Source organism: Monodelphis domestica, chromosome 3 (assembly GCF_027887165.1).
Source record: "Monodelphis domestica isolate mMonDom1 chromosome 3, mMonDom1.pri, whole genome shotgun sequence".
Lineage (NCBI taxonomy): Eukaryota > Metazoa > Chordata > Mammalia > Didelphimorphia > Didelphidae > Monodelphis > Monodelphis domestica.
The window spans coordinates 79,723,216-79,750,704 of record NC_077229.1 but is presented as its reverse complement, the minus strand read 5'-3'; the positions used below and the strand labels follow the sequence as shown (position 1 = coordinate 79,750,704).

The 27,489-nt window shown below is 43.6% G+C and overlaps 1 protein-coding gene across 2 annotated transcripts in view; it reads right to left on the bottom strand.

Annotated features, from left to right (window-relative positions):
* Positions 1-27,489, bottom strand: part of SBNO2 (strawberry notch homolog 2) — a 239,803-nt gene that overhangs the window by 24,738 nt on the left and 187,576 nt on the right. For both annotated transcript variants that reach the window (XM_007489371.2, XM_007489374.3), the window contains 11 exons: positions 22,816-22,899; positions 21,899-21,995; positions 20,267-20,427; positions 19,518-19,651; positions 19,166-19,256; positions 15,045-15,188; positions 11,262-11,379; positions 8,029-8,134; positions 7,362-7,515; positions 4,696-4,872; positions 1,908-2,005 (listed from right to left, as the gene is read on the bottom strand). In XM_007489371.2, the coding sequence (XP_007489433.1) occupies positions 1,908-2,005; positions 4,696-4,872; positions 7,362-7,515; positions 8,029-8,134; positions 11,262-11,379; positions 15,045-15,188; positions 19,166-19,256; positions 19,518-19,651; positions 20,267-20,427; positions 21,899-21,995; positions 22,816-22,899 (1,364 nt within the window). The remainder of the gene's footprint in view (positions 1-1,907; positions 2,006-4,695; positions 4,873-7,361; positions 7,516-8,028; positions 8,135-11,261; positions 11,380-15,044; positions 15,189-19,165; positions 19,257-19,517; positions 19,652-20,266; positions 20,428-21,898; positions 21,996-22,815; positions 22,900-27,489) is intronic.

Here is a 27,489-nt window from a genome sequence, read left to right as displayed (position 1 = left end):
CCCTGCCTCCACAGCATTTTTCCTTCTCTAAGGTCTAAGCTCAGGTAGTCTGCAATGGAAACCTGAAGCAAAATTGGAGTCCCACGACTCAGCTGGATTCAGATATGCCTTGTAGAGGGATGAGTGGAATATGGGCTAGTGCCCCACATATGGCAAGACAAGTCAACTAGATTCAGACAACCTCAGTAATGGGGCAGAGTGGGGTGGGGTGGAGGTGGGGTGGTGTTCTGAGAGTGCTTTGGGAAGAAAGGGAGAGATTAGGGGAAATGTGATTCTGTGATTTCTAATAAAACAGAGAGGCTCCTGACTAAGTGAGGATACCCGGGGAGATGCTCCCAAGGAGGGGAGGAACACTTAGAATCAAGGACCACAGAATGGCAGAGCTTAAAGAGGGGACAAAGAGGGAAGTGAAAAAAAACATGGTACCAGGATACCTGTGTTTATCCTCTGGCTCAGCCACTTCCTTGCTATCTGAACTTAGCTAAGTCATCACTCCACCAAGGGTCCTGGTGCCCTCAGAAGGAAACCAGGTAAGACAGGTATTGCTAGTGGGGACTTCCCCTTTAAGCCAGGTACAGCTACTGTGGACCCAATAAAGAGGGTAACCAGCACCAATATCCTAATGAGGGTATCAGTCTCCCTCTTCCTATGGGCAGCCTATTAAAAATGAAGGACTAGGAAACAAAATGGTCTCTAAGTTCTATTTCAACTCTGACATTCTAGAAAATGTTAGATTCATGTAGTTCAACCACTTCATTTTGCCCATTTGTAGGAAAGCTAAGATCTAGATGAAAGGTGCCTAAGGTCACACAATGAGTCTGGAATAGAGCAGATCCAAGCTACTCTCCACAATACCATTGGGCTTTCTGATTCTGCACTTTTACTATCACTCAAGAAGCAATGATCAAAGCCTTGGATTTGAAATCAAGGGACTGGGATATGAATTCTAGCTCAATTCCTTACTGTTTGTATAATGCTGTTCAGGCCTGTAAAATGAGGAGTTGGGTTCAAGCAGTAAAATCCCTTCTAGTTCTAAATTTTGATTATTATTATTAGCTTGGAAGCTCCTTGAGGGCAGATAGACTTTTGTCTCTGTTTTTCCAGGACTTAGCACAATGCCTGGCACAGAAAGGGTTACAAACATCAGATGAACATCCTTATACAGTCCTATTCATCACAACTTCTTCAACCCTGAATGTCCCAACCCAGTCTTGAGATGATGGCTCATTTCCTTTGTGCCCCCAAGGTCCTGAAGCCTCTAAATTTTGGAAAAAGGGATTCTGGTCACAGTGGGGATACTGGTGAAGTCACACAGGGCTCACAGACTTGAGGCTGGAGGAGGGGAACAAGGAGGTCCATCTTCTGAAATACATGATATAGACTTGCCATTCAGATATTTCTGGTGGCCATGGGATCATTCTATATATTCAATCAACCCCACTCAGGCTGCTCTGGGATGGTAGCTTGCTTTCCAACCAAAAAGCAAGAATCAATGTCTCCTTTGATATTGGGGGATATAATTTAGAAGGCTACATCCATGTTGTGGGGTGGGGAAGTTCCCTCTCACCTGCCTGCCTTGATGTCAGGTCAGCTTAGTTAACACTCATATGGGGAGCTAAAAGTTCTTTAATTCAAAAATGAAATTGCTCCTTGTTAGAACCCAACTCCTATGCTATGGATTTAATTAAGTGATTTGTTGTTGTTTTGTTTTTTACATTATGCACACTGTGTCTATAAGAGGGACAGGACTCCAAAAACAGCAGCTTCCTGAGCCCAGGGTCTTTCGAGTAAGTGATCCAGCTCCCACCCTCCTTTCTTAGAGCAATCTTCCCTGCTTGGGTTCTTTCCTGAGCTCTACCTGTCTCCTCCTCCTTTTCCCTCCTCAATGCCCAAGAGCTCCTACTCACTCTGCTGCAGAGACAAAGCAGTTCAAGTGGCCATCATTCTCATCCAGGACTTCTCGGGTTCGAGCTTCTCCGGTCGACTGAAGCCCAATGACTATACACTATGTGAGAAAAGAAGTGGAGTATGTAAGCTGGATGGTGTGAAATGTTAGAAGGCATCCCAGGCTAGGATGCATGAGAATGGAAGGCACCAACAACATTGCTAATGAGCAGCTTTGCTTAAAGATGGCCAGTGAAGGGGAGCTCACTACTGCTTTTCAGGGGAAGCCCAGTCCACTTTGGGCCAGCTGGATGGAGGGCCAAGTTGTCTTGTTTCTCCTTAGGGAAGAATCTCATCAACTTACTCCTAGACTGGTATGAGAGCTTACTGGAAGTTTTCTTTGCCACAGGTCTCTGCCCATTATTCTCTACTCAGTTACTAAAGTGATCTTTCTAGGACAGGCCTTTTCACCTCCTAGCAATAATATAAAATTTGCTTATAAAGCTTATAAAGCTCTTTACAATCTGACCCCCTACTACCTCCATGCCTTATAATCCAACAATGCTAGGGCCATCTTGGTTGTTCCCTGTATATGACATTCCACCTCCTCCTGCTCTCATGCAGGTTTTCTTTCATGGCTGCAATGCTCTCCCCAATTACCTCCATATCCCAGTTTCTCTTAAGAGCCAGGCCAAATCTCACCTTCTGCAGGAGGTCTGTCTTGTGCTCAGTCTTATCTCTCCCTCTCCTCTTTTCCACTTTGACCATCATGTCTCTCCCTTTCCAGGTCTTAGATTTATTCTCTCTCAGGGCCCTTCCAGCTCTTATTAAAGTCTATGATTCTGAGTATGTGAATGTCTACTGTGTTTGGAGTCATGTGCCAGATACACTAAAGCAGACACTAGATGAAGAATAAAGATTCTTTAGGCCTTGGAAAGTATAAGTCAAGGTTAAATGACCCAACTTCAGGTCTAAGGCACCTGGCCTTTGGTCCATACTCTGACCTCCTTTAGCCACCCAGGGCTCTCAGAACACTCCTCTGGACCCCTTACTAGTCAAAGCAATGAAGAAGTGGCTGAAGCTTTCCAGGTGGTAGAAAGCCAAACACAGATCCATAGAGTAAACCCAATTTGGGGCTGCCTCAGTCCCTCAGTCACATTCTGTTGCCTCCATCTTTCAGATACTTCAGTGTTCACACTGACCTGAACCACTACAGCATTCTTCAGAGACCAATACGCAACCTGATTTTTTTTCCCATTGCCAAAAACTCTGTAAGCCTTGAGCCTGCCCCCTTCTCTTACTGTGAAGAGAAACAGAATATGAAGGTTCTGGGCAATGTGGGATGACTAATCCATTCTCAGAGTTCCAGGGGGAAAGACTAAAGAAGCACCTGGCTAAACCATAAACCCCAGGTTTGTGCAATTTTTCTAGCAGGTCCAAATCCCAGCTCCACATAGGAAGCAACCTGTCAATAGTAGCCACAAGGACCTTCTTGTCTCTCAATTAAATGATGATGATTTTAACATTCCATGATCCTTAAACTTGCAAAGTACTCTCGCCTCATGAGCTTCTGAGTAGTGGGAGAACTATTGGGCTTATTTTGTAGATAAGGAAGCTGAAGTTCTAAACAAGTTAAGTGACTGACCCAGTGTTCATAGGCAGTAGTGCTGGAGCTCTGAGGGGCACCATGATCTCCTGCCTCCAAACCTGTCCTTTCTACTATATCCAGAAAGTGCATTACTGCTCTCCAAGGCTCCTAACTGTGAGATCTGAAACTCTTTTGCTGACTCTCACTGATGGATGAGATGATGCTGAATGAATCAACAGCTCTGTGGTGAAACTAGCACATCTAAACAATATAGGCCAGATTGGCGGGTTACTTACCCCTCCTGTCACTCATTTCCTCTGATTACATACCATGGCTGAGGTGCCCCTGAGATTTCCAGACTATACTAGCAGAGCACAGGCTCAGGAGTTCTACCCCAATGTAGAAATACTTGATAGAGTACAGAAGGCTGGTCATCAGAGGATGGATTATTTTTTCCCCAGTCACAGGCAGTTTGCTAGTAAGAAAGATCTACTGGCTCCTTGAACAATCTGCTCTTTTCTCATTATTCACTTAGCAAAACTGCTTTCTGTCTAATGTCTTTGGATCTCTAAAGGGAAGGAAGGTTTCGTTTTATGCTCAGGCCAGAAGCACTAGGATGTCCCAAGGAGGGATTGGTTGGTGGCAGGAGAAACCGAGTTGGCTGGTCCAGGGGAGATAAAGTTCATATCTGTCCTGGAGGACTCAAACTTCATGCAAGTTTGGCCCAGGTTTCAGCTATGTACCACCTCTACCTCACCTGGGCTATTTCTTTAAAAAGAGCTCTATATACCACCATGTGAGGGACAGAAACAACACAGTACTTAGCGATAGAAGACTGAGTTTGAATCCCTGGACCTTGCTATTTATTACTCATGGGATCTTGGGAGAAGATTCTTCTACCTGTCACTGGGCCTGTTTCTCTATAAAAAAAGTGAGGAGGGTCTACAGTCCTGTTGATGAAGGTGTGGCATGCATGTCCCGGCATGCTGGGGGGCTGCTCCATTCCCCTTCTCCAATGCATTTAAGGACATTTTTTGCATGCCCTGCCCTTCTGTCCAGTCATCCAATGTGAGCACACCATCCCTCTGCTCTCTGGGGTAATGCTGGGGAGCTCACAGGTGGCCTGATGGTGCAGTTTGGGCTTGGGATCTCTAAAAGGTTCATCAACACTGGTCTATACTGTGGTCCCTTTCAATTTTAATCCCATGCATCTGTGACCATACCTTGCCCTTTGCCAGCTCCTCTGTTGCAAGCTCAACCAAGCGACGAACTTTGGCAGCAATGCAGAGATATTTGAAGAAGCGCTGATGGGCAGACCAGAACTGCCCCCACAGGGACTTTCTGGACTCCAGGCCAATCCACTCTGCTGCCCGCTGGAACACCACTAATGCCTCTGCCCACTGAAATGACACAGAGAGGGAAGGTGAGTATGGGACGTGGCCTCCTGTTCTTAACCACTTTAGGTTGGCTTTTCTCCAGGTCCCAAAGGCTATTTAAGCCAGAATTCCTTAGAGTGGCTCCTAACTGATATCAAAGCACCATTTCCGTAGTCTTGCACGCAAGGTATGCCATGGTTTGGCATCTACTTGTTTTTGAGGCCTGTCTTACATTGTATCACTTCATTTGCTTCCAGTACAATTAGTCTACTGATTATATGCTGACCTCCTCTGTGCTTTTGGACATGCCACCTCTTCCTCTCTTCCCACAATATCTGGAACTGATTTTTCAGTTCCATTTTCCATCAGATTAACTGAATTTAACATTTATTAAACACTAGATGTGCTTAAAATCTATAAGGAGAGGGGCAGGAAAGTAGACTAGTAGATAGAGTTCTAGGCCTGTAACTAGGAGGATCTGGGTTCAAATTTGGCCTCAGATACTTCTTAGCTGTGACCCTGAGCAAGTCACTTAACTTCAAGTGTCTATAGTCCATGCCATTCTTTGGTTTTAAAACTGACACTAAGACAGACATTAAGAGTTTAGGAAAAAAATCAGGGGAAATTGCAAAACTACCAAAATCCTCTTTTCCTATCACATTCAAGCTCCAGGACGTTTCTATTTTCTAGCTCCCTTCCTTGATTGCCTTATATTTCTTTCCATCCATCTAGTTTGTTGGGATTTCTTTTATATTTGCAATATTCTAATTTGCATTCTAGCTTTTCTTTTCATATCAATGAGCTTTCTCAAGTGCAGGGACCAGGTCTAATCCTAACTTTCCCATATCACTGCTTTTAACACACTGTGGAGAAATTATCCCAGAAGGTCAGTGTAGAAAAAGATAGAGCTAAGGGCCAACCAACTAAGTAGGGAAAATAAAATTTCATTAGGGGATGGAATTGCAAACAAAGCAACTGGAGGAGGAAGAAGATTAAGAGAGCGATTTCCCATCTCTTTTTTTTTGCCAATGCTAGGAGGGCTGAGGGAAGTATGGGTGTGCCTGGGAGGGATGAGTAAGGGGGAAGTATGGCAGGGCTTCAGCCTAATTCAGGAGTAAGGAAAACTTTATGAAGACATTTTGAGGTATGGAGACATTAAGAGATCTGCCCCAAAGCTTTCTATATCCATTCCCCACACCCTCACCAACTTCTTTCCTAATCTTAGGTTCCTTGGTGAGAGTGGAGGCTAGGCTGTCATTCTGAATGTGACTTGAGGTAATCTCCATCTCTGAGCCTCAGCTTCTGTATCTGTAAAACTGGGGGAAAAAAGCACTTGTTCTTCACTGTCTCACAGAAAAAATCTGAGAGTGCTAGAGAAATGAGAAGCAGCATGACACAGTAGATAGAACAATGCTTTGGATCCAGAGGACATGGCTTCAAATCCTATTTTGGCCATTTATAAATGGTGACCTTAAGCAAGTCACTGAAACCCTGAGGGTCTCAAGGTCCTCATCTGTAAATAGATGGGTTGAACTAATTGGTCCTCCAGGCTCTAAGTCTCTGATCACATCACATTATTTGGAGAGCAGTCTGGCAAAAAAGAACAAATAGCCATGGGTGTGGAGTGCTTGCTTCTATTATGTGATTCTGGGCAAGTCACTTGTCTTAGGTTCTTAGTAAAATGCAGATAATTCCCCACCTTGTAAGGTTATTAGCACCTTATAAAATGGCTGAGGCACAAGGGAATGGGAGTGACTTATTATCTCAGCCTCCTGTTTCTGTCCTCCTCTAAGAGCTCATCATAGTATGGAGGAGATGCTGATCAAGGCTAAATAAGTGCAGGTTTCAGAACTTCCCACCAAACTGGAAAAGCTTCCAAAATCATTGGGGTGGGATAAAGGGAATGCTTGTCTTCTCAGGCCTAGCAGAGGCCTGTTACCAAGATGACTGTAGAGGAGGAACTATTCAGTTCCTAAAACCTGCCTGACTGAGAAAGGCCTGGAGAGGCAACAATCTGAATTGGTGGAGGGAATGAACATTCCTAACAACATCACGGAGCCCAACAATATAAAAGTTATCTTGGTAACTGGTCAGTTCTGTGCTCTACTCTTCAGCACCAGTCTAGAAAACCAAAGTTGTTTCTATTTAGCTATGGAATGAGTTTTTTTTTTAAATGACTCTAATTAGAAACTGCTTCAGTTAATCCTAAAACAAGCTTGCATGCCCTGAGCAAGTAGCCAGTGACAGGAGAAAATATGAGCCCAATGGTGCTGTCCCCAGTCCTCAGTGGGCCTACACAAATTCAGGGGGGACCCACTGTCTACCCATTGGATGACATGCAGGGTAAGTAGTGCCTATCCCTATCTAGACTGTTTCTTGCTGCCAGCCACATCAAGACTGCACCATCTCTTCACCCTAGTAGAGGTCATTCTGCTGGGACAGACAGACCACAGGAGGCTGGGTCCAGCTTGTTGAAGGAGGGAGGGAAAACAGAAGCCCCTACTGAGGCTCACCAGCTGGGCTGCTCTGTTGTAGATGCACTCGTATGACGGGTCTAGAGGGATCTCTTCTATCCGGAAGGTGACCCCAGAGAAGCTGAGCTGCCGGGCAATGTACATGCCACTCACTTTCATATCCATCGCCACGATCTCCATGGCACCGACACCCCTATGGCAAGGCAAAGGGGGAAGAGAGTTGTCATTGCTTTTAAAGCCAGAGGTCCCATCTCCAGAGAGGCTACTTCCCTAGAGAACAGTCCTGGGGAAGCCTGCTGCTGTTGGTCCATGGGTGTGCACCCTGGGATACCTGAAGGCACTAGCTTCTCATCTTTGGGATCTCTAGACTTTCCAACTCTCAGACCATGACTCCACATTCCTGTGATCTAATAGAGTGTGCAGCTCCAATGTTCTATGTCCTAAGACTTCTCCTGCCCAGCTTCTCATGGTGTGTATCCTAAGGATGCTTTCAGCTCAGATATTCCTACACTCTGTTATTTGAGAATGATAACCAAGCAATGAGAGCAGCACTTACAAGGATTGAAACAAATGATCAAATTGAGGCTTGCAGGTTTTCCTGAGTCCTTGTACCTAAGAGGGCTAATTATTTCCACTATCTCTACTTAAATTGAATCCAATGCCCCAGGTGGTAGGGAAAATTAGGTGGAGGTCTCATGCATCTTACCTCTTTTCAATGGCATGGAGGAACTCCTCAAAGGCTCTGAAGGGGGTTCCTTCTCCCCAGATCCCCAGGCGGCTCATGTAAATCATATTTTTTGGCTCAGAGGCACCTGTGGAGTCAGAAAGCACCTGTCAGCAAATAACTTTCTTTCCATATTGGCAAGAGAACACAAGAGAATGGGGTAGCAAGCTAACAAGTTTCAGACTGGGTCAGGGACTTTGGTGAAATTTCTGGTGATCCTGATCTCACAGAAATGACCCCAAAGTACTTTTCAAACACCAAGGGAATAGAAATGGAAAAATTTGTAACACAACTGCAAGTTTGAAAAGATCAACAACAAAGTTTTGGACATTTTACTTGAGTAGTTACTTCTGAGGGGAAAAAAAAAATCTCCCCTTCTGAGAGTATAAGCCATGTGAAAGACAACACAGTATTGCCAAACGAGGGTGCAAGTGTTACACTGGCCAAAGTAGCAAAAGGACAGAGAGAGGAAGATTCTGGTTTGACTATAAGAGACAACTTTTCCAATGGCTGAAGCTGTCTAAGAGTACAATGGACTTCCTTGAAATGGAAGAAGTACCCAAACACAGGGGAGGAAATGAAATCAAGTGGAAGCTGGGAAACTTTTTTTTTTTAATCAAATTTATTCCAAGGTATCTCAACCCCTTCCTTCCTTCCCTCCCATTATAGAAGATATTACATCATTGGAGTTTCTTTTTATCAGTTGTTTCTCTGGAGGAGGACATTCACAAGTCATTCTTCAAATATTAATTCTGTAGCCTTATATAATGTTTTACTTGTTTCTCTTTACTTGTTTCTCTTGTTACTCTTCATTATTTCATTGTAGGTCTGTGTTTTTTTTTTTTTTAATTAAGCTGCTCCTGCTGGATTTGTACCCCAAAGAGATAATAAGGAAAAATACATGTACAAGAATATTCATAGCTGAGCTCTTTGTGGTGGCCAAAAATTGGAAAATGAGGGGATGCCCTTCAATTGGGGAATGGCTGAACAAATTGTGGTATCTGTTGGTGATGGAATACTATTGTGCTAAAAGGAATAATAAAGTGGAGGAATTCCATGGAGACTGGAACAACCTCCAGGAAGTGATGCAGAGTGAAAGGAGCAGAACCTGGAGAACATTGTACACAAAGACTGATACACTGTGGCACAATCAAACGTAATGGACTTCTCCATTAGTGGCAATGCAGTGATCATGAACAACCTGGGGGATCTATGAGAAAGAACACTATCCACATTCAAAGGAAAAAAAAACTGTGGGAATAAAAACACCAAAGAAAAACAACTGCTTGATTACATGGGTCAAGGGGATATGATTGGGGATGTAGACCCTAAAGGAACATCCTAGTGCAAACATCAACATGGAAATAGGTTCTGATCAAGGACACAAGTAAAACATCAACTATGGTAAGGGGTGGGGGAGGGGAAGGAGGGAAAGAATATGATTTTTGTAACCAAGGAATAATAATAATAATAATAATAATAATAATGGAACAAATTTAAAAAAAAAGGAAAACAATTAAGATGCTCATCATTTTTTATGGCACAGTAGTATTTCATCACAAGCTAATACCACATCTTGTTCAGCAATTCCCCATTTGATGGCTATCCCCTCAATTTCCAGATAGAAACCAATGAGGACGGGTTCATGGATGTTTTCGGAGGCTCTATGATTTGAAGTCCTGTCAGCTACTATGTAGTTCTCCCAATTTTCTGGGTCAATGACTGGTTGAGTTTGAGTATTATACTCCCTTTAAGTTCTAGTGACCACTTAAAATTTACTACTTAAAAGTCATCCCCAACAGAAATGCAGGCGAACTCATCTTGGCTCACTGAACATTTCTATCACCAGGGGGCGCCTAGTGCATGCACTCTCTGGCAGCCCACAGCAAACAAAATTCTAAAGTTCTCACTGCTCTGTTGACATGACATTTTAATTCACCGGATTCACTGACTACATTAGTGAAACTCAAGGGAGAAAGGAAAAAAAATCTAGACATGAGAGTGGCATTCAAGGATGTCCAAAGTCTGGATCCAGCCTCACATTCCAATGTTTTCCCATAGGTATCCCAGACTAAGGCCAAAATCATCCACTGGAGACCTTCCCTGCTTCCCTGCATCTGTTCAAACAATCACAACTGCACGTGGCACAGGAAGACACCTGGATTAGGGTACATAGTCTCAAGTGCCTGCTCAAACGGAATCTTCCCATGTGGCCTGGGACAAGGTGCCTTCCTCTCCTCCTGCTTTAGTCTCCTCCCACCCGTCTAGATCAGAGACCTTAGCCTTCTGGGGTTCCATGGAACCCCTTCACAATCTGGTGCATCACTGAAGGCAATGGCCAATTTCAATTTGAGGTTAGGGGAGTTAAAAATGAATTTTGGGTTCCCATACAAGTTCATGAACCCCCTGAAATCTTCCCAGGAAACCCCACACTACATCATCCCTGTTCTAAGGCCCTTTCAGTGGAGAGATATGGGGTTCAGATGGATTCCAAGAAGGCAGGGTTGCTGAAAAAAGAAATTGGCTCCAGCAGAAATGAGCTGCAGTTTCCTCAGCAAGAAAGGAAAAGGAGGATCACAACTGTCCCACCTCCCTTCATTGAGCTCTTCTCTGAGGATCCAATGAAATAATGCATACAAGAAGCATTAGAAATTCTCAAGAGTATGAAAGGTCAATTGTGAGCACACTTGATCATCATCATATCTCAGCTTTTCCAACAAGCTTCAAGCAGAGTTATCTCAAGCTTTTGAGGCTTATACTATGTACCTGGGGAGAGACTCTATATAAGTCTTCTCAGGACAGTTTGTAAAAGGTGCAGAGGCCCATCAGCAGGAGATTGGCTTCCAGGAAATAATGTTTTCTGCCTCTCTGGGATGGTGGAAAGAATAGCTATGCTCATGAGATCACAGATTGCAGTGTTTGAGCAGGAAGTGACCTTATGGATAATTTATTTCAGATGAAGAAATTAGGCCTAGGGAAGGGCAATGACTTGACCAAGGGTCTCACAGTAAGGAAATAAAAACACAGAATTCACCCCCAGGGTTTCCAACCTACATTCCAGTGCTCTTTGAACTGAATTATACTGAGTGGATACTAGACTTATTGGTATGGCATTTGGTGTTATTGTTTCTTCTTCCCATACACTACAAGCATGGCTGAGACTCTCCCTGGCAAGGGACAGTGTCAGGTACCCACCTCTAGGGCCTAATCCTTACCTGTGGCACTGGCATAGACAACTCTGGCAAGGGGCATCTTGTTCTGAAGGTCCAATACTGCTTTGCCCATTTTGGTAGAGCTGGCATTTTTGGCTTTGTGGCATTCGTCAAAAATTATCTGTGAGAAAGCTGAGTCAAGGAGGCTATGGACAAAGACTGAAAACTATTCATTTATTCAAATGTTGATTAAGGACTGACTAGGTATAAGTCCTGTGCTTGAACCTGGGAGAGAAGCAAAGCCAATGGCACCATTCCTCCCTTTGAAGACCTCAAGTCTAGGGAGTAGGAGCAAAGGTAAGGAAGAAGGGAGAGATTTGAGGGCAGCCTAAGGGAGATCAGAGAAGGCCTCCTTGGAGGGAGTGGTACAGAAGTTCCTTGCTTTAGGTCTCCAAGTCATTTTTGTTCTGTCCTTTCCAACCCTAACATGATTCTCCTTGGGAGAGAAAACAAGCCAAATCAAGAGAGTTGGTTTTCTTTCTTGTCCATTCTCATAATCCTATTAACCCAATTCTATCCTTTTCTGAATATTGTCAGAAAATAAAAACCAACCCAAACCAAAACAGCCCTTCCTAGTCCTTGGGATTCATCAACAGCCATAGCTCATTCTTCTCTCATCTAAATGTTCTTCCTATCCCACTCAGCCAGGGGCAGGCTTCTAAACCTTCACATTTTCTTCTTTTGCAGAGCAATGGCCATGTGACTCCTGCTTAAAATCTAGCAATGGCTTCCTATCAGGACTTTAACTGTATAGCCAGCTCCAGCTAGAAAGGATCTCTGGTTTTCATACCTTGGCTTAGCCTGCTACCTATGCCTGGCCCATCTATTACACCTTACATTAAACCCCAACTCAAATGCCACCCCTTTCAGGAAGCTTCTTCTTTCATCCCTTCAATCTATAATCCCTTTGTCTTGGGATCTTGCACAGCATTTTTTCTTACACAAATTTTATGCACTTCCACATTCTTGAGTATTATATTTATCTATGTATGCACCATATTCCTCAACTAGTCCCTGCCAGGCAGGGACAGTGCTGTACCGTGCTAAAGCTGAACAAATATTCTGAATCAAAAGAGGGTATAAAGGGAGGGCTGGACTAGAGGAATGCCAAGAGAAAGATTTTATAAAACTAGCAGGCAATGGGACTCATCAAAGGTTCTGAGACTCAAAGTTGAATGATTTGACTGGAGCTGGGTAGTAGGAAACTTTAATCTGGTACAGAGTGAAGGTGGATCATAAAGAGGATGAATAGGAAAGCTGGCTATTATAATAACTGCAAGTGGCAGCTAAGAGGATGATAATAAGATGACTTACAGGGGAAATTGAAACAACAGGACTGATTTCTATATGGGAAGATAAAGAAGATGGAGGCATCTAAGTTGACTGTGAGTTTATAGATCTAGTGGGTTCGGAGAATGGCCTCAAACTATCAAGCCTTTTTGGTTTCAAGTTATGACTATAATGCAAAAATGGCAAGGGGCTTGACTATTAGACATCACAAATACACACAAAAATACCATGAGAATAGATGAGAAATTAGCATTGCACTGGGGCAAGGGTTGGTGGGTGAGAGAAGTCACATTCTGATTCCAGAAAACCACTATTAATACTTTCTGCTGCAGATGGAAAGCTAAGATATGAGGGGGTGCTTTGGGGCTCTGGCTCCACACAGGCTGTTAGACTAATGAATCATCCTATAAAAGCTATTTATAGCATGTGCCTCCCATATGGAGTTGTTCTTCCAAGGAGCAGTCACATGCAGGTAGGTGACCACGGAGGGAGCAGACTCATAAAGACTTTCTGAGCATTACTTTTCCATTTTCACTAGACTTTTGCTGACTGGGTGCTTGGTGGCCCCTTTGGGGTGGAAGGCCTTTCTCCAAAGCATTCCCAGAGAAAAGGTGAGTCAGAACCACAGCTCCAAAGTCATGGAAATAGGAGCCAGGCCTCTGACTCCAACTTTGATTCTCCTTCTAATACATCACATTTTTTCCTCATTTACTTTGATTCAGTAAATAAAATGTAACTTTCCTTAGCAAAAGAAGACCTGGCTTGGTTGGAGGCCAGCCAACTCTCTATACAGTGCAGAGGCTACTTTATCCTTTATAAGAAAGAGAAGAATGACAAGGGGGTCTAAAAGCCTAGAAGACCTAGCCATGGTAGGCCTTTGGAATGAACTTCTGACAGACTATTTCATGACTCAGCACCTCCCCCTTATTCACCCCTCCCTCCCAGCTTAAGGGCATCCGCCCTTCCATTTCCTGGAATGCTCCTTTCCTATGTTTGCATTCCTCATCTGGTCCAGATAAGACAAGCTCCTTTCCTACTCTGAAGGCACAAAGTGTTTACAATACTCAGATCCCACCCCCACCCCCATATGCTTTGTGCCCTGACTAATTTGTATGTAACATGAATGCAAGAAGGTTGTCACAATCTGAGAGAGCCCACTGGAGAACTCGGTATTACTTGCTCCTTCACTTTCCTCTGGAACAGTAATGGAATAGGTGAAAAGCTTCAGCATTTCACCTTTTGCTGATTCACAATTGTAGAAACTGTATTAAAACCTACACACTCAACCAGCCTACTAGGTCACCTCCTCTTGGATGGAAAAGTCCCGAGTTGGATCAAGGCCAGAGAAGAATCAACTGAAGGACTTTAGACTGAACTATGTAATACTGCTTGGAGCAGCGCTGCCTGCCCCCGAGAACTTGCAATAAACACCACCTATCCACTACCCAACTAAGCCTTCTGCCCTTTCCCAGAAGACTAGCTCCAGGCAGAGGCAGTGACACACCCCAGTGCTTACTGGAATCTGCAGGTCAGGAGAGCAATGCACATGTCCCTGTTAGGTCTCATTGCTAAGAAATAGCCTTGCAAAGCTTGAGTGTGGATTACTTCCTTGGCTCAAAGCCTTTCAAACTGGAGTAAAAGTCCAATGGGACAAGCATAACTGACATGGGAGAGGGGATCTGTCAAAATAGCAGCGCTCGGAGCATTGCTTGGAGTCAGTACCAACTGAATCCAATAACACTGGTCGATCACTGACGTTCAGAATGACGAACAGCCCACACATCACACTCAGCTGCCAAAAGAAGATTCAATGAGGTGCCCACCCTCCTGCACTGAAGTCCTTCTCTGGGGCCTCTGGAGGAGTCAAAACTGGCCCTGACCTATGGAGTACAACTGGGTTTGGGTCGGGCAGTGGGCCATGTCAATCGTCCAGGGAGCAGTCTAAGTACATGAGAACAAGCCCAACACTGAAAGCAGGCCCCTACAGAAAGAAAAGTTTGGGGTGAGGCAGGGGTTTGCTTCAGAAAGTCCTGAGGATTATCGACTAAGGGGCGGAAAGTTACTTGAAGTAACAGATGAGACTAAAATGAGATTAAGGAATTTAGGATTTTAGAGTTTATAGAGTTCTTCACTCCAAGGGCTGCCACAGGGAACAGTTCTGCTCTAGGACAACCTTCCTGAAAGTCGAACCTTCCCTAGGAAAGGTTAGCTGTCCCCTTGCTCTGTCCCTCCCCCTACCAAGTGATCTTTTTTCTTTGATCTCAATTCCTCTTATTCTTACAGGTATTAGACTGATGGGTAGATCCTCTCTAAAAGACCATGAAGAACCAGTCAGTTCCCATGCTCTCCAACCTTTCATATTCCTCAATCAGAGTAATTCAGCCCCCCTGAAGAGTTCCAAGTCTCCCAATTCTCCAGCACTGGGTAGTTCAGAACCCAACACTGCCTGGTTTACCAGCAACGCGGGCGGGCCCTAGTAGTGCGAATCAAGGATACAACTCCATCAAAGTTTTCTCCACACCAGTCGAGTATCTGCCTAATCCTGGTCCGGTGCTGTCCCCCTGCCTGGCTCTCCCCAATCAGGGCCGAGTAAGTGGCAAACAGGACTCCTTCTGAGGTAGTTGTGTCACCATACTTTATCTGGGGGAAGAAAGGCACAAAAGAGTGTAAAGAGGAATATTTCTAATAGGTTGAATCTTCTGTCTACCCTGCACAAGCGACTGTCCCCTGAGGTCTCCAGAGGAAGTCTGTGAACAAGCTTGGCTTCCATGACACTAACCTCTAAGGTAAGGGAAAAGCAGGCTGGGTTTTCAGTTTCCCCTAGGAACATTTCATTAGGCAGTACAATTACTGTTGCTCCCATTTTCTTTTTTTCATTCTTTTATTAAAACTCTTACCTTCTGTGTTAGAATTGAATACTAAATATTGTTTCCAAAATTTTAGGTAACAGAAAAGTGAGACAAGGATTCTTTTCTTGCCAATTCATTACCTATGGTTTGGGAGGTCGATGGATCAACTCCTAATTAGTTATTTAATAATAAGAGATGTCTTGGGACATTCAAGGGAGCAGCTCAATAAAGAGCTCCAAGAATTGTATACAGGCAGCGTTGAGGTGGGGGTGGGAGGGACAGACAGGGACTGACCAGATTAGGATGCCTTGACTAGCTATTAATAAATTATTTAAAAATTAAGAAATAAGGGGGCAGCTGGGTAGCTCAGTGGATTGAGAGCCAGTCCTAGAGACGGGAGGTCCTAGGTTCAAATCTGGCCTCAGACACTTCCTAACTGTGTAATCCTGGGCAAGTCACCTAACCCCCATTGCCTCGCCCTTACCACTCTTCTGCCTTGGAACCAGATACACAATATTGATTCCAAGACGGAAGGTAAGGGTTTAAAAAAAAAATTAAGAAATACTGGGGCAGTTAGGTGATTCAGTGGAGAGTCAGGACTAGAGATGAGACTTCTTGGGTACCAATCTGGCCTAAGATACTTACAAGTTGTATGACTCTGGACAAGTCCCTTAACTCTGATTCCCTATCTCTTACTTCTCTTTTGCCTTGAAACCAATACTTAGCATTGATTAAAAAACAGAAGGTAAGGACATAAAAAAGTAAATACTGCCTCTCAAAAATTTCAATTATGGTATAACTGAGGGCTACAAAGGGGAAATCACTTGCCCCATCTCACATGGCTAGTAAGTAATGGAGCAGGGAGGGACTGTTGGTAGGTCCTGTGTTCTATGAACTTTGCCAGGTTCTCTCTTGAAAAGTGAGAGTTGAGAGAGAAGGAGGGAAAGAAAGAGATATTTATGGTATAGAAAGGTGCAGAAAATCACACATTATCTATGTTTTTTCGTACTGTTATTTATTTTGTTAAGTATTTCCCAATTATGTTTTATTCTTGTTCACACCACACTTGAGTGTGTTGCAGGCTGGATGGGCTTTGTGTTAGACCTTCAGCTCTAGACTTGCCCATCGTGGCGGTATATGTAAAATCCAGACAAACCCATGGCCCACATTCCAAGTTAAAACTCAGCCATAGACAAATATTAGTTGTTTGACCCAAAGCAAGTCACTTAACCTCTCTTGGGCTCAGTCTCTTCATAGAAAAAAAAGGGGATAATAAAAGCACTCATTGTTGCATGATTGCTGTGAATCTCAAATGAGATCATACAGGCAAATGTAAATGTTTTACAAACTTTATGATGCTATATATAGATGTTAGCAATAACAACAATGATGATAATAATAATAATAATACTGAAAAATGAATGCAAAGCCTTAACTGGCTACTTCCAAGTACCTGTAACCTGGAAAGGTTACTCCTTTGAGATCTTTTCAGGCTTAGAAAAATTAGATGACTTTGCAGGCAAGTATCCCTAGGTTTTCTCCTTATATGAATATAATTTCCCTCTGACTGAGCTAACTAAAAGAAATAGAAAAAATAATGCAGCTAGCTTCTTTCTTTCCTTCCTTCCTTCAAAAAAAAAAAAGGAATGAAATCTCAATCTCCTACAAGATACATCTCAAAGAATTTCCACTATTTCAAGCAGTTCAACAAAAGACTGCCTGTTGACTAAAGAAATGCCCTGTTCTCTGAAATGGCCAAATATTTTGATAAGAGAACAGATGACTTCACGCATTTTTACACACACACACAAACATGTTTGCCCCTGCTGTCCTACTTGTTTCTCTCCTTTTAATCCATGTCTATGGTGAGCTTCTGGGAGATATCAGAAGCTGATGCCATGGGCTGATCTTTAACGCCCTAACCTATCTACCCTGTGGAGGTACATGTGTCCAGAAATCCAAGTCACTTTAATTCCCTGGGGTATGACCTTTTTTAAAATGACCGTCACCATCTATCAAGGTTTGCTTGGCTAATCTAAAAATAAACAGGCATGCCAGGACTATGCACACATTGACAAGAGGGGAAGTGACCCAGAATGTGCTGGCCCCAGCCCTACTTGGCACATGGGAGGAGACAACTAAGGGAAAGAGGGCTAAGTGAGGAATGAAAAGAACCAGTCCAATTTGTAGCTGGATAAGAGACCCCTCTACAATATCAACAATCTACAATATTCAACAAACCTGTTCTTTAAGAACTCATTTATGAGACAAGCCACTACAGGAAGGTATGTATGGGACAGTGGGAAAAAACCAACAGATTTGATGTCAAAGGCGTGGAGTTCAAATCCTGGTTCTGCATTTTACTAAATGACATATTAATCTTGAGTGAATTATTTTACTTCTCTGGGGCTCGGATTTCTCATCTGTAAAATGTGGGTCTGAGGGAGGGGTAGATTTAATAACTACATTTCCAATATCCCTTCTAATTCTAAATCTATCATCTGATGATCCTATGACTTCCTAAATTAAGTACTCCTTTTCTCTTGGGGATTGGGCTAGCTGCTAGAAAGTTTTTCCTCCTATAAAGTCAAAATCTGCCTCTTTCAAATTTTTACCCATTGCTTCCAGGTATGACCTCTGCAACCATTCAGCAGTTCTACAATTTACCTCTACTGTCTTATATGTAATCTCACACATATCATATATACAAATACAGGAATAGAGGGAGACAGAGCAGTTGTGTGGAGGCCTGCAAACATGCACACAGACATACATGTACACACCAATCCACCCACCCAAAGCTATCTATGGGATGTGTCTTTCTAGAGCAGATGATCATTAAGTCTTCCTTTGGGTCCAAAACTAATGAATAACTGGCTCTGACTATGACTAAATTCAAAGCTCAATCAACACATGTCTCTTAACTCCCCCATCTTAGGGATCCATGACTTTTGCACTAACTGCAATGTATAAATAACCACATGTGAGTATACATATACATGTTATTAACTCCAATGTATGTTATGGCATATATGGAGACAATAACACCAACTGACTCTCCTCCCACCATATTCCTCTTTTGTTATTCCTAGGCTAGAGTCAGACCCTCAGGAGTGGGTTGGTGTTTATCAATGATAATTCATAAAATTCGTAAACCTGCAGTGGGAATTTAAGATCATCTCTTGCCCAGAACTCACAGGGGATCATCTCCTAATCATAGTCCCTTGAAGCCTATGAAGTAGGCCAGGGCTGGTATTCTAAACACACACACATTCAGAGTTGCAGAGATATGGGGCAGCTAGGTGGCTGGAAAGAGAACCAGACTAGGATATAAGAGTTCCTGGGTTCAAATCTGGTCTCACATACTTCCTAGCTGTGTGATCTTGGGCAAGTCACTTGATTCCAACTGCCTACCCCTTAAAGCTCTTTTGCCTTAGAATCAATATTTAGCATCAATTCTTAAACAGGATTAAAAAAAAAAAGAATTGAGGGGGCAGAGCTGGCAATTATTTGGTCAATTTACCTTGGACATAATAAAGGTGATTTGTCTTGGAACTGAGGGCCTCCTCACCTCGGGGAGATGCTGAGAGAAGAGGCCAATGATACCTGTTCTTCCTTTTGAACTAATGGGGGAAATGAACCACAAAGCCAGAGGATTTGAGGAAGATAAGAGCTGGAGAAGTTTCATTTAAATTTGTGTTCTCTCTGAAGCCTCTAGGTGGGCCCAGCCTCTTCCTGCAGGGGGTGCTTCTGGTTTGTCATTCTTACCTTGTTTAAAGCATGCACTGGAATGTGAGGGGCATTGATGTCCTTCAGATCTCGCTCGGCATCATACCTGAGATCATTAGAGACGCTGAACCTGCAGAAGGCAAAGGAGTAATAAGGTTATCTTGCCTGGATAGCTCTCTCCTTTCTTTGGCCCACTCTCTCCCCCTGACATAAGATGGAATAGGGAAGGGAGTAGGGAAAAGGAGGAGGAGACACAAATGACAATGTGGCATCATCCAAGCCCCACTGCTGGAAAAACAGGAGGTCAGAGCACAGAATGAGAACCAAAGTACAAGTGTAGGCAGACAGCTAGGAGACCCTATAAATGGACTGAGGAAGGAGGAATACTAACCACAGGGATTTTTTCCTGCCCTTCAGGAAGTTCTCAAAGATGATCCCAGCCACAGTTCTGCCCTTCCCAACACCAGCACCATCTCCAATGAGGAACCCAGCTCGCTGTCCATTGGGTAGCAGGACTTCATGTTGCTGCCAATCACAAGAGGAGTTAGCACCTGACAGCTTCCTAGAGATCTGGGTGAATATTTGCGTCACCTACCACCAGCACGGTGACCTGGGAAGGGCTTGTAAAATCTAAAGGGCAATGGGGCAAGAGGGAGTAGAATATGATGATGATGATAACTGTGTTCTTCCATTTTTATTGCTACCTCCCAAGAGCTAAGAATGAAACCAAAAACACCAAGAGAAAATTTAGAGAGGGGAGGCTTTTCTGTAAAATGCTGGCAAAACAAGGAGAGACAAGAGTGAAGAGGTCAAGTTTGGGGTGTTCCCAACTGATTTCAGTCCAAACTGAGACTTCAAACTTCTGACCATGACATCTGGTCATCTCCAGGCACATATGTGCATGCTGTCTCTGTCTCTGTCCTCCCCCATCACTGGATATGTTAAAGCAAAGGAGGCTGGACAATGGTCTTACTGGGAATACTATAGAAGGAAATATCTGTCATGCAGGTGACTAATCCTTCCCAAATCAGTTAAACTCATCTGGTGTCAAAAAATGGGGAAATGAGGAGGAAAATTAATTCAACATGTAGCAGAGATGTTTTCTCAGCATCCCAAAGTACTAGGATACACTAATAATACCTGGCAGGCATAAGTGATGGCTTCTAATTGTAGTGCTGACAAAGACCCGCTTTCGGCCGCTGAGGTGGGCAAGGAGAGGGTGTAAGTGATGTCAGGTGGAGGAACACTGGAGAGAGTACTCGTTTCAACCACACGGTCTGGGTGATGTTTTCCAATTTTAGCTGGAAAGAATATATACCATTTTCAAAAGAAAAGATGAGCCTTCACTGTTGGAAGAATCATGTTGTAACCTGGACTTTCCTTTTTCCTACTCAACCAGGTGCTTCCAATCCCCCATCTACTCAAGGAAAGATAAAAGGGCTTATGTGGTGCCTTGGAAAAACCCTAAGAGAGCCAGAAGCAGGGGAGGGTGCTTCATATTTCTGTGACTGTGGGCAAGTTATATCATATCTCTGGGGCCTCAGTTTACTTATCAGTAACACAAAGAGACTGAACTAGATCATAGCTAAAGTCCTTCTTTAAGTCCATGGGACAAACGGTGATTCAATTCAAGAAATGTTCCTGCCATGGTTTTGGGGTCTTTCTAGATTTTGAAGCTCTGCAAAGTTACTAGACTAGGGCTGGGGTAAGATGTTAGCAGACTAAGCAGCAGGCAGGATCACCTTCAAGGCATAGGAAGAGGAAGGAGGAAGGAGGAAGACACTTGGAGGCAGAAGAGTACTGAATTGAGTTCAGTTGTGTGGGCCTCAACATCTATTGGCTTAACCATTGATGAGCTTTGTCAGGATCCTACAGGCTCCCTTGGGTGTGGGATAAAGAGGACTCTGAGGAGTTAAGAGCCCTGGCTTTGGTTTCAGAGAGTCTGGGACATAGGCACAAATCCTGATTCTGCCACTTCAGAGTCAAACTACTTTTCTAAACTTTAATTTCCTCTACTATTCAATGGGTCAGTCTCCAGACATGATGTGAACATTGAATGAGATAATGCATATAAAATGCTTTGTGAATTGGAAATCATACTTGTCAGAGGGCAGCTAGGTGAATTGAGGGCCAGGCAAGGAGTTGGGGGGTCCTGGGTTCAAATCTGACATCAGACACTTCCTAGCTGTGTGACTCCGGACAAGTCACTTAACTCCAACTCCCAATCCCTCACTGCCCTTCTGCCTTGGAACTAATATGTGGAATTGATTCTAAGGCCAAAGCTAAGAGTTGTAAAAAAAAGGAAATCATATTTATGGGTTGGCCCAGCTTAGTCCCAGGTCTCCAAGAACTCTTGGGCTCTCTGCATCAGATTCAGGGTCTTTTTAGCTCCTTTCTTGGCTCAGCTCAAATGCTACCTCCCACAGGAGGCCTCTCTGGCTCTCCCCAGAGGAAATCCCCTGCCATCCTCTGTGCATGTTCATTGTACTTCCTTATCTTTTTATGCATTTCTCTCCAAACTCCCCTCTCCTGGCAGAATGTAAACAGACTGAGGGAAGAGATGGTTTCATGTATATTTCTATGCCTTCACAGCTTAGCAAAATGCCTGTAAAAAGATGATTCATAGATGTTTGCTGAACTGAACTGACTTGAGTTTTTCAAAATAAGAAATCTGTAGAATTCTCTGTGGCTCTCAGCAGAGATAATGAAAACCAAAGGGAGAGTGATAATCAGAGGTCTTATAGCCAAGTCCAGTCAATCAAAGCTGCTCACATTTGGATGGGACATAATCAGCATAGGTTTCTGCATGGCCCAGTTCTTCTGCTTCTTCTTCATCACCCTCATCATCATCCTCTGGTTGACTCTGTGACTGGAAGAAAAGAAAGTCTTGAGGGCATCAAAATGGTATGGCCACAGCACAAGGAGACAGGGAGCAATAGGGAAGAATACAGACTTTCTAGACTGTGTATGTGGCTCAGGGCAAAGTCGCAACCGCTCTGGATTGCATTTTATAATGTGTAAAAATGAGCAAATTTTATTAGTTGATTTGTAAAGTCCCTCCCAGCTCTGACAATCTGTCCTAAGGGCCTACCAACCCTGACCCTCTGTGTCCAAAGGTTCTACCCAGCTCTCACATTCTGGGTTCTAAGGGCCTCCCGGCTCTGACATTTTCTGTGCTAAGGTCCTTCCTAGTGCTTAGATTCCACATTCCAAGATTCTTTCCAACTATGACCATTCCATGTTCTAAGGGCCCCACCAGCTCTGACACTGAGAATTAAACCATTAGATTTTGCAACAGAAGGGGGATAAGCAGAAGAAAAATTCACATCAATTCTGTATACTACTTGGATGAATTTCTGTTTAAAGAATGGGTAAGGGATAAGGCTGAAATTCTCTGCTTGAATCTTAATGAACCATGCTGCACTATCTCCCAGTAAAATCAATAACTAAAAGTTGTCTGAACCATAAAGCCCCCCCCAGGATGTTATAATCTTTCAGGACTGGACTTTCCAAAATGAAATGTCTTCTCAGGAAGTAGAACTGGTTGGGGAGTGTCTGTGCAGGGAGTTTTCCAGGGTGTGCCTCCACACCCCTCTTTCAAAAAAACTTCATTCTGTAAAGCTGTATATGGATGGAGGCTTGATGTGAGCAGGCAGGAAGGGCAGTGAGGGAAGGAAGGGGCAGCTCACCTGGTAACTCACAAGCAGTGGGGTGTTTGTGATAGCAGCAACTGAGTCATCCAAACCTAGAAACTGTCCTGTTGATGAGAACAGCTGAAAGAGAGCAGAAAACAAACAATTCAAACAAAAGGTGCTTTGAAATCAGTGATGTGGCAGGCCACCCATGTCTCAATACCCCTTATCTAAGACAGTCAAACAGCTAATGGCTGCTATGGTGGGATGTGGAGCTGCAAGCTGGCCTAGAAACTAGGTGCCAGGGCCTTTTGGTAACAATCTAGCCCAGAGGCATCTCCAGAGAGTTCCTCAGGTTAAGGGGGATGGTAGTCTTGACCCTTTCTATGAGTATCTGATTTACTTAGCGAAAAGCAGATGAGGAATTCATATGTTGTTCACACACTCATATTTCAGCAAAATTTTAAAACAATTTATTATTACAAGGTTTCAGAGATATTGCAGTGGAAGCCTCAGACAAAAGATGTCCATTCAAGATTTACCTTTGCATTAATTACTACTTGTTTGATCTCCTACATGTCACTTAAGTTTGCTGGGTCTCAGCAAAGAGAGATGGGCCAGATCATCAGTAAGAGCCTTCCCAGGCCTGACATTCTGTGTCCTAAGGGTCATCCAAGCAATGACAACCCTGTTTTCAGGGCCCTTCCAAGCTTTAATGTTCTGGTTCCAAGTGCTCCATCTATTCCCCAACTCAGCTTATCAAGTTGAGTATTCCACATTTTATGCTGAAAGACTTGTTCTAGGAGTTATAAAAGGAAGGGGAGTTGGGAGATTACCTCTTCATTTACAGAGGAGGGGAATAAGGTCCAGAGAAAGAAGCGACTTGTCCAAGATCATAAGGTAAGTCCATAGCAAAGGCAGTATCTGAATCCAGGTTATGCATGCCAAATCTAGCACTTTCTGTTCCTTTTATTATGAATTTACTCATCAACAAATATGGATATTTCAATTATATCAAGAAGAAAAGATTATAGAAAATGAGACTGTGCATGTCTGTTATGTAGAGCTCAAAAAAACCCCCCATACTTTACATGTAAAATCATGCCCTCTTTTAGAAGGAACTGTTGCAACTTTCCAAAGCCCCTTGCAGTTTGCTAGATCATTTTGGGTCTTTGCACCAGACCTAGGCCCTCCCCTTGCTTGACTCTGACCACTCCAGGTGACTCCTGCTCATTCTAAGGGACCCTCCTAACAAAAAGGAATAGGTAGATGTATTTGGGTAGGAAAAGTAGGACCCAGGGCACATCTGTGACACAAAGCTCTAGTCAGGGAGGGAGGGGACAGTCACAGGAGTAAGAGTCATACACAGTGACTGAGAGGCAAAGCAAGAGTGGGTGGGTTGTTACTCTGGTGCCACCTGGGCCCCACCCAGTGGTTGGCTTCCAAAAGATTGCCTCTTCTATAAGGTTCAAAGTTTGTGAGAGAAATTACTTGAAAACAGGGCACTAGCTGCTAAGGGTTCAGGAAAGGTGCTGGAGCTGAAGAAAGAAAAGGAGTTTTAGGAGGCCAAGGGGATGAGGGAGGGTATTCCAGGCCTGGGGTAGGTTAGAACAAAGCTATAGAGATATGGGAGGGAATGTTATATGAGAGGAACTGTAAAAAGGTCAGTTTGCAGAGTGGGGAGGAGAGAGGAGTGATGTGAAATTAGGCTACAAAGAATGATGAGTTATAAAAGGCTTTAAAGGCATTTTTATTTGATCTCAGAGACAATAGGGAACTTACTGAGAAGACTGATATGGTCAGATCTCTGCCTAAAGGGAGAAGAAAAGGCCCTGCCTCATCACTAGAGATCTGAGGAACAGAGAGAGCACTGAATGATGCCAAGGGATTTTGAGAGGAAGCAAAGGGAAGGAGGAGGAGCTCAGTGATATATATATCAAGTCTATCAACTGAGGCCCACAAAAGAGTGTAGGCAGATGTGAGGTTTGAGAAGGGAAGAGAAGGCTTACAAAAGCTTGGTTGGGGAGTGAGCTGGGGAATGAGTCAGGTAATACTAAAAGGCCTGCTTCATTGCAGTGAAGAACATAAATAGGTAGTATCCCCAGGCAGTCCACTTGCATGACTTCCTCCAAACTCTGTTTAGCACTTGGATGAGCTAGAGAGGAGAAGGTGGGCAGTAGGAATAATCCAGGTGAGATTGTTGGGAAAGGACTAGGCAGTAAGGTCTTTAAGTGTGGAGAATTAAAATGTTCAGACAGGGATCCCCTTAGAGGAAGGGGAACAGCTTGAGACGATACTGAAGGCTGGAGACCATGATGAGGGAAAAGAAGTGGAAGGAACAATGAAATGATAGAAGGTTAAGGGTCAGAGAAGGGGATTTGATTAAGGGAGTAATGATGAGCTTCAGGGTTTGACCAGCCATCTTTGTGCCCATGTGGGGAACAAAGTCATGGGAGTTGAGACAAATAGTTCAGTGGCTTTCCCAAGGTTCTACAAGTGATATGTAAGGACACCTAGGGTTCCCAGGTCAAGCTGCTTTTTTTTTTTAAATCTTATTTAATTAGTCAATTTAGAATATTTTTCCTTGGTTACAAGTCATGTTCTTTCCCACCCCTCCCCCATCCCCTCCTGGGTTTTACATGTGTCCTTGATCAAGACCTATTTCCATATTATTGATTTTTGCACTAGGGTGAAAATTTAAAGTCTACATCCCCAGTCATATTGCCATCAATCCATGGGATCAAGCAGTTGTTTTTCTTCTGTGTTTCTGCTCCCACAGATCTTCCTCTGAATGTGGATAGCATCTTTCTCATAAGTCCCTCAGAATTATCCTGGATCATTGCATTGCTGCTAGTAGAGAAGTCCATTACATTCGATTGTACCACAGTGTATCAGTCTCTGTGTACAATGTTCTCCTGGCTCTGCTCCTCTCACTCTACATCAATTCCTGGAGGTCGTTCCAGTTCACATGGAATCCCTCCAGTTTATTATTCCTTTCAGCACAATAGTATTCCATCACCATCAGATACCACAATATGTTCAGTCATTCCCCAACTGGAGGGCATTTTCTTCATTTTCCAATTTTTTGCCACCACAAAGAGCACATCAAGATGCTTTTCAATAAGAGATCTAATGAGCTTCCTAGGAAAAAGGACTCCATTCCTATATTTCTTTATACTCTTAACTCAGGACCAGGAAAAGCCAGCATTCCTCACTGGTGCCCCAGTGCTGCTAGTTGTCAAGAAAGCCATAAGTTCAGAATGAATGGGAATTCCAACAGTGGGCATTCCTCCTACAGGTTGGACTAGACCATGGAGAGGACCCACTGAGTCTCTGACCACAGCAAATTCCAAACCAGGTCATCCTACTTGAAATCCAATGATCTTTCTACTTTACTCAAAGCAAAGAACATCCCTAAGAGACAGAAGGAAGGGGAACAAGGTGGGAGAGAGGAAGGAAGAAGAGGGGCATGTTAGGAAGATCTCCTTTCATTAGCAGGAAAAGCAAAGTACACTTTCTGGCATGTCATCAAACTCCTGGAGCAGGGATGAAGACAAGTTCCATGTCCCATTCTCTCAGCAGCAAGGAGCTCCTCAGATAAAAGGCAAACTGGGAGGGCAGGTGCTACTCATGTTCCACTTCACTCAAGAAAGGTACAGAAGAAAGCTGAAAAATCTGCCTATGCTCTAAGAGCTGAAAACAGCACACACTGATTATGTCCTTGGGAATTCCCTATATCCGAGAGGCACTATTCTGATGTGACCATGTGCCAAGATTAGCTTCTCCCATCAAAAGAGGACCCTGTTAATGCTTATATCCATGAAGAAGATGGAATGGATGAGACTTGGAACCCTGACAGAACTGGAATTTTCCAGAAAAACACAAAAATAGGCTTATTTGAATCAGGCAAAGATATCAAGTGAGCAGAATAAATTGATATAGCCATTAGGCTATCATATTTATTTACAGAATCCAAAAGCTGGATGGAACCATAGTGATCTAAGAAGGCAGCTATAGGTGGCACAATGGGTAGAGTCACTCAGTGTGGAAAGTTGGTTGCTTTGCATTATCCCTTTGTGGTTGCCACAATGTGACAAGGAAATCACTTAAAAGACTGATATATATTAATTTAAGGTCGCCAAGGAATTCAGCTATGTAATTCCTTAATGAAAACTAAAGTCAGCAGTCAACCTTTTATGGAGTTTAATTACAAACAGGAGGAAGAAAGGTATTAGAGAGAGAGAGAGAGAGAAAAGGGAGAGAAGGGAATAGGGCTTAAATACCCCTTCTGTTTAGGCTGGGCCAAAAGGCCCAAGCCCTTAGATAGCTGAGGCAAGAAAAGAGATCAGTCCCTATCACTCACGTGACCAAAACGGAGAAACAGTCTCAGGGGCCTCCACCTCCAGCTTCCTTCAGAGCAAGCTTCTCAGAGCACAACCTCTCAGAGCAAAACCTCTCCAACCTCCCCTCTAGTCCTCAGACCCCGCTATCTTTAAGGAAACCATCTAAGTTCCCTCCCCTCAGTTCTCACATCTACCAATCACTGTCCATGTCTTCCCTGTGCCAATGGTGGCTCTAGCTTAACCCAGGACCACCCAGAGGTCTGTGGCTTTGCACATGTATGTTGAAGGTCATATTCTCAAATAATTAAATCTTGATCCTTTGCTGCAGCCCTTCCTAAATCCTGTTACCCTGAGTAGGGTGGAGATTGGAAGTTCCAAGACCTGGTTC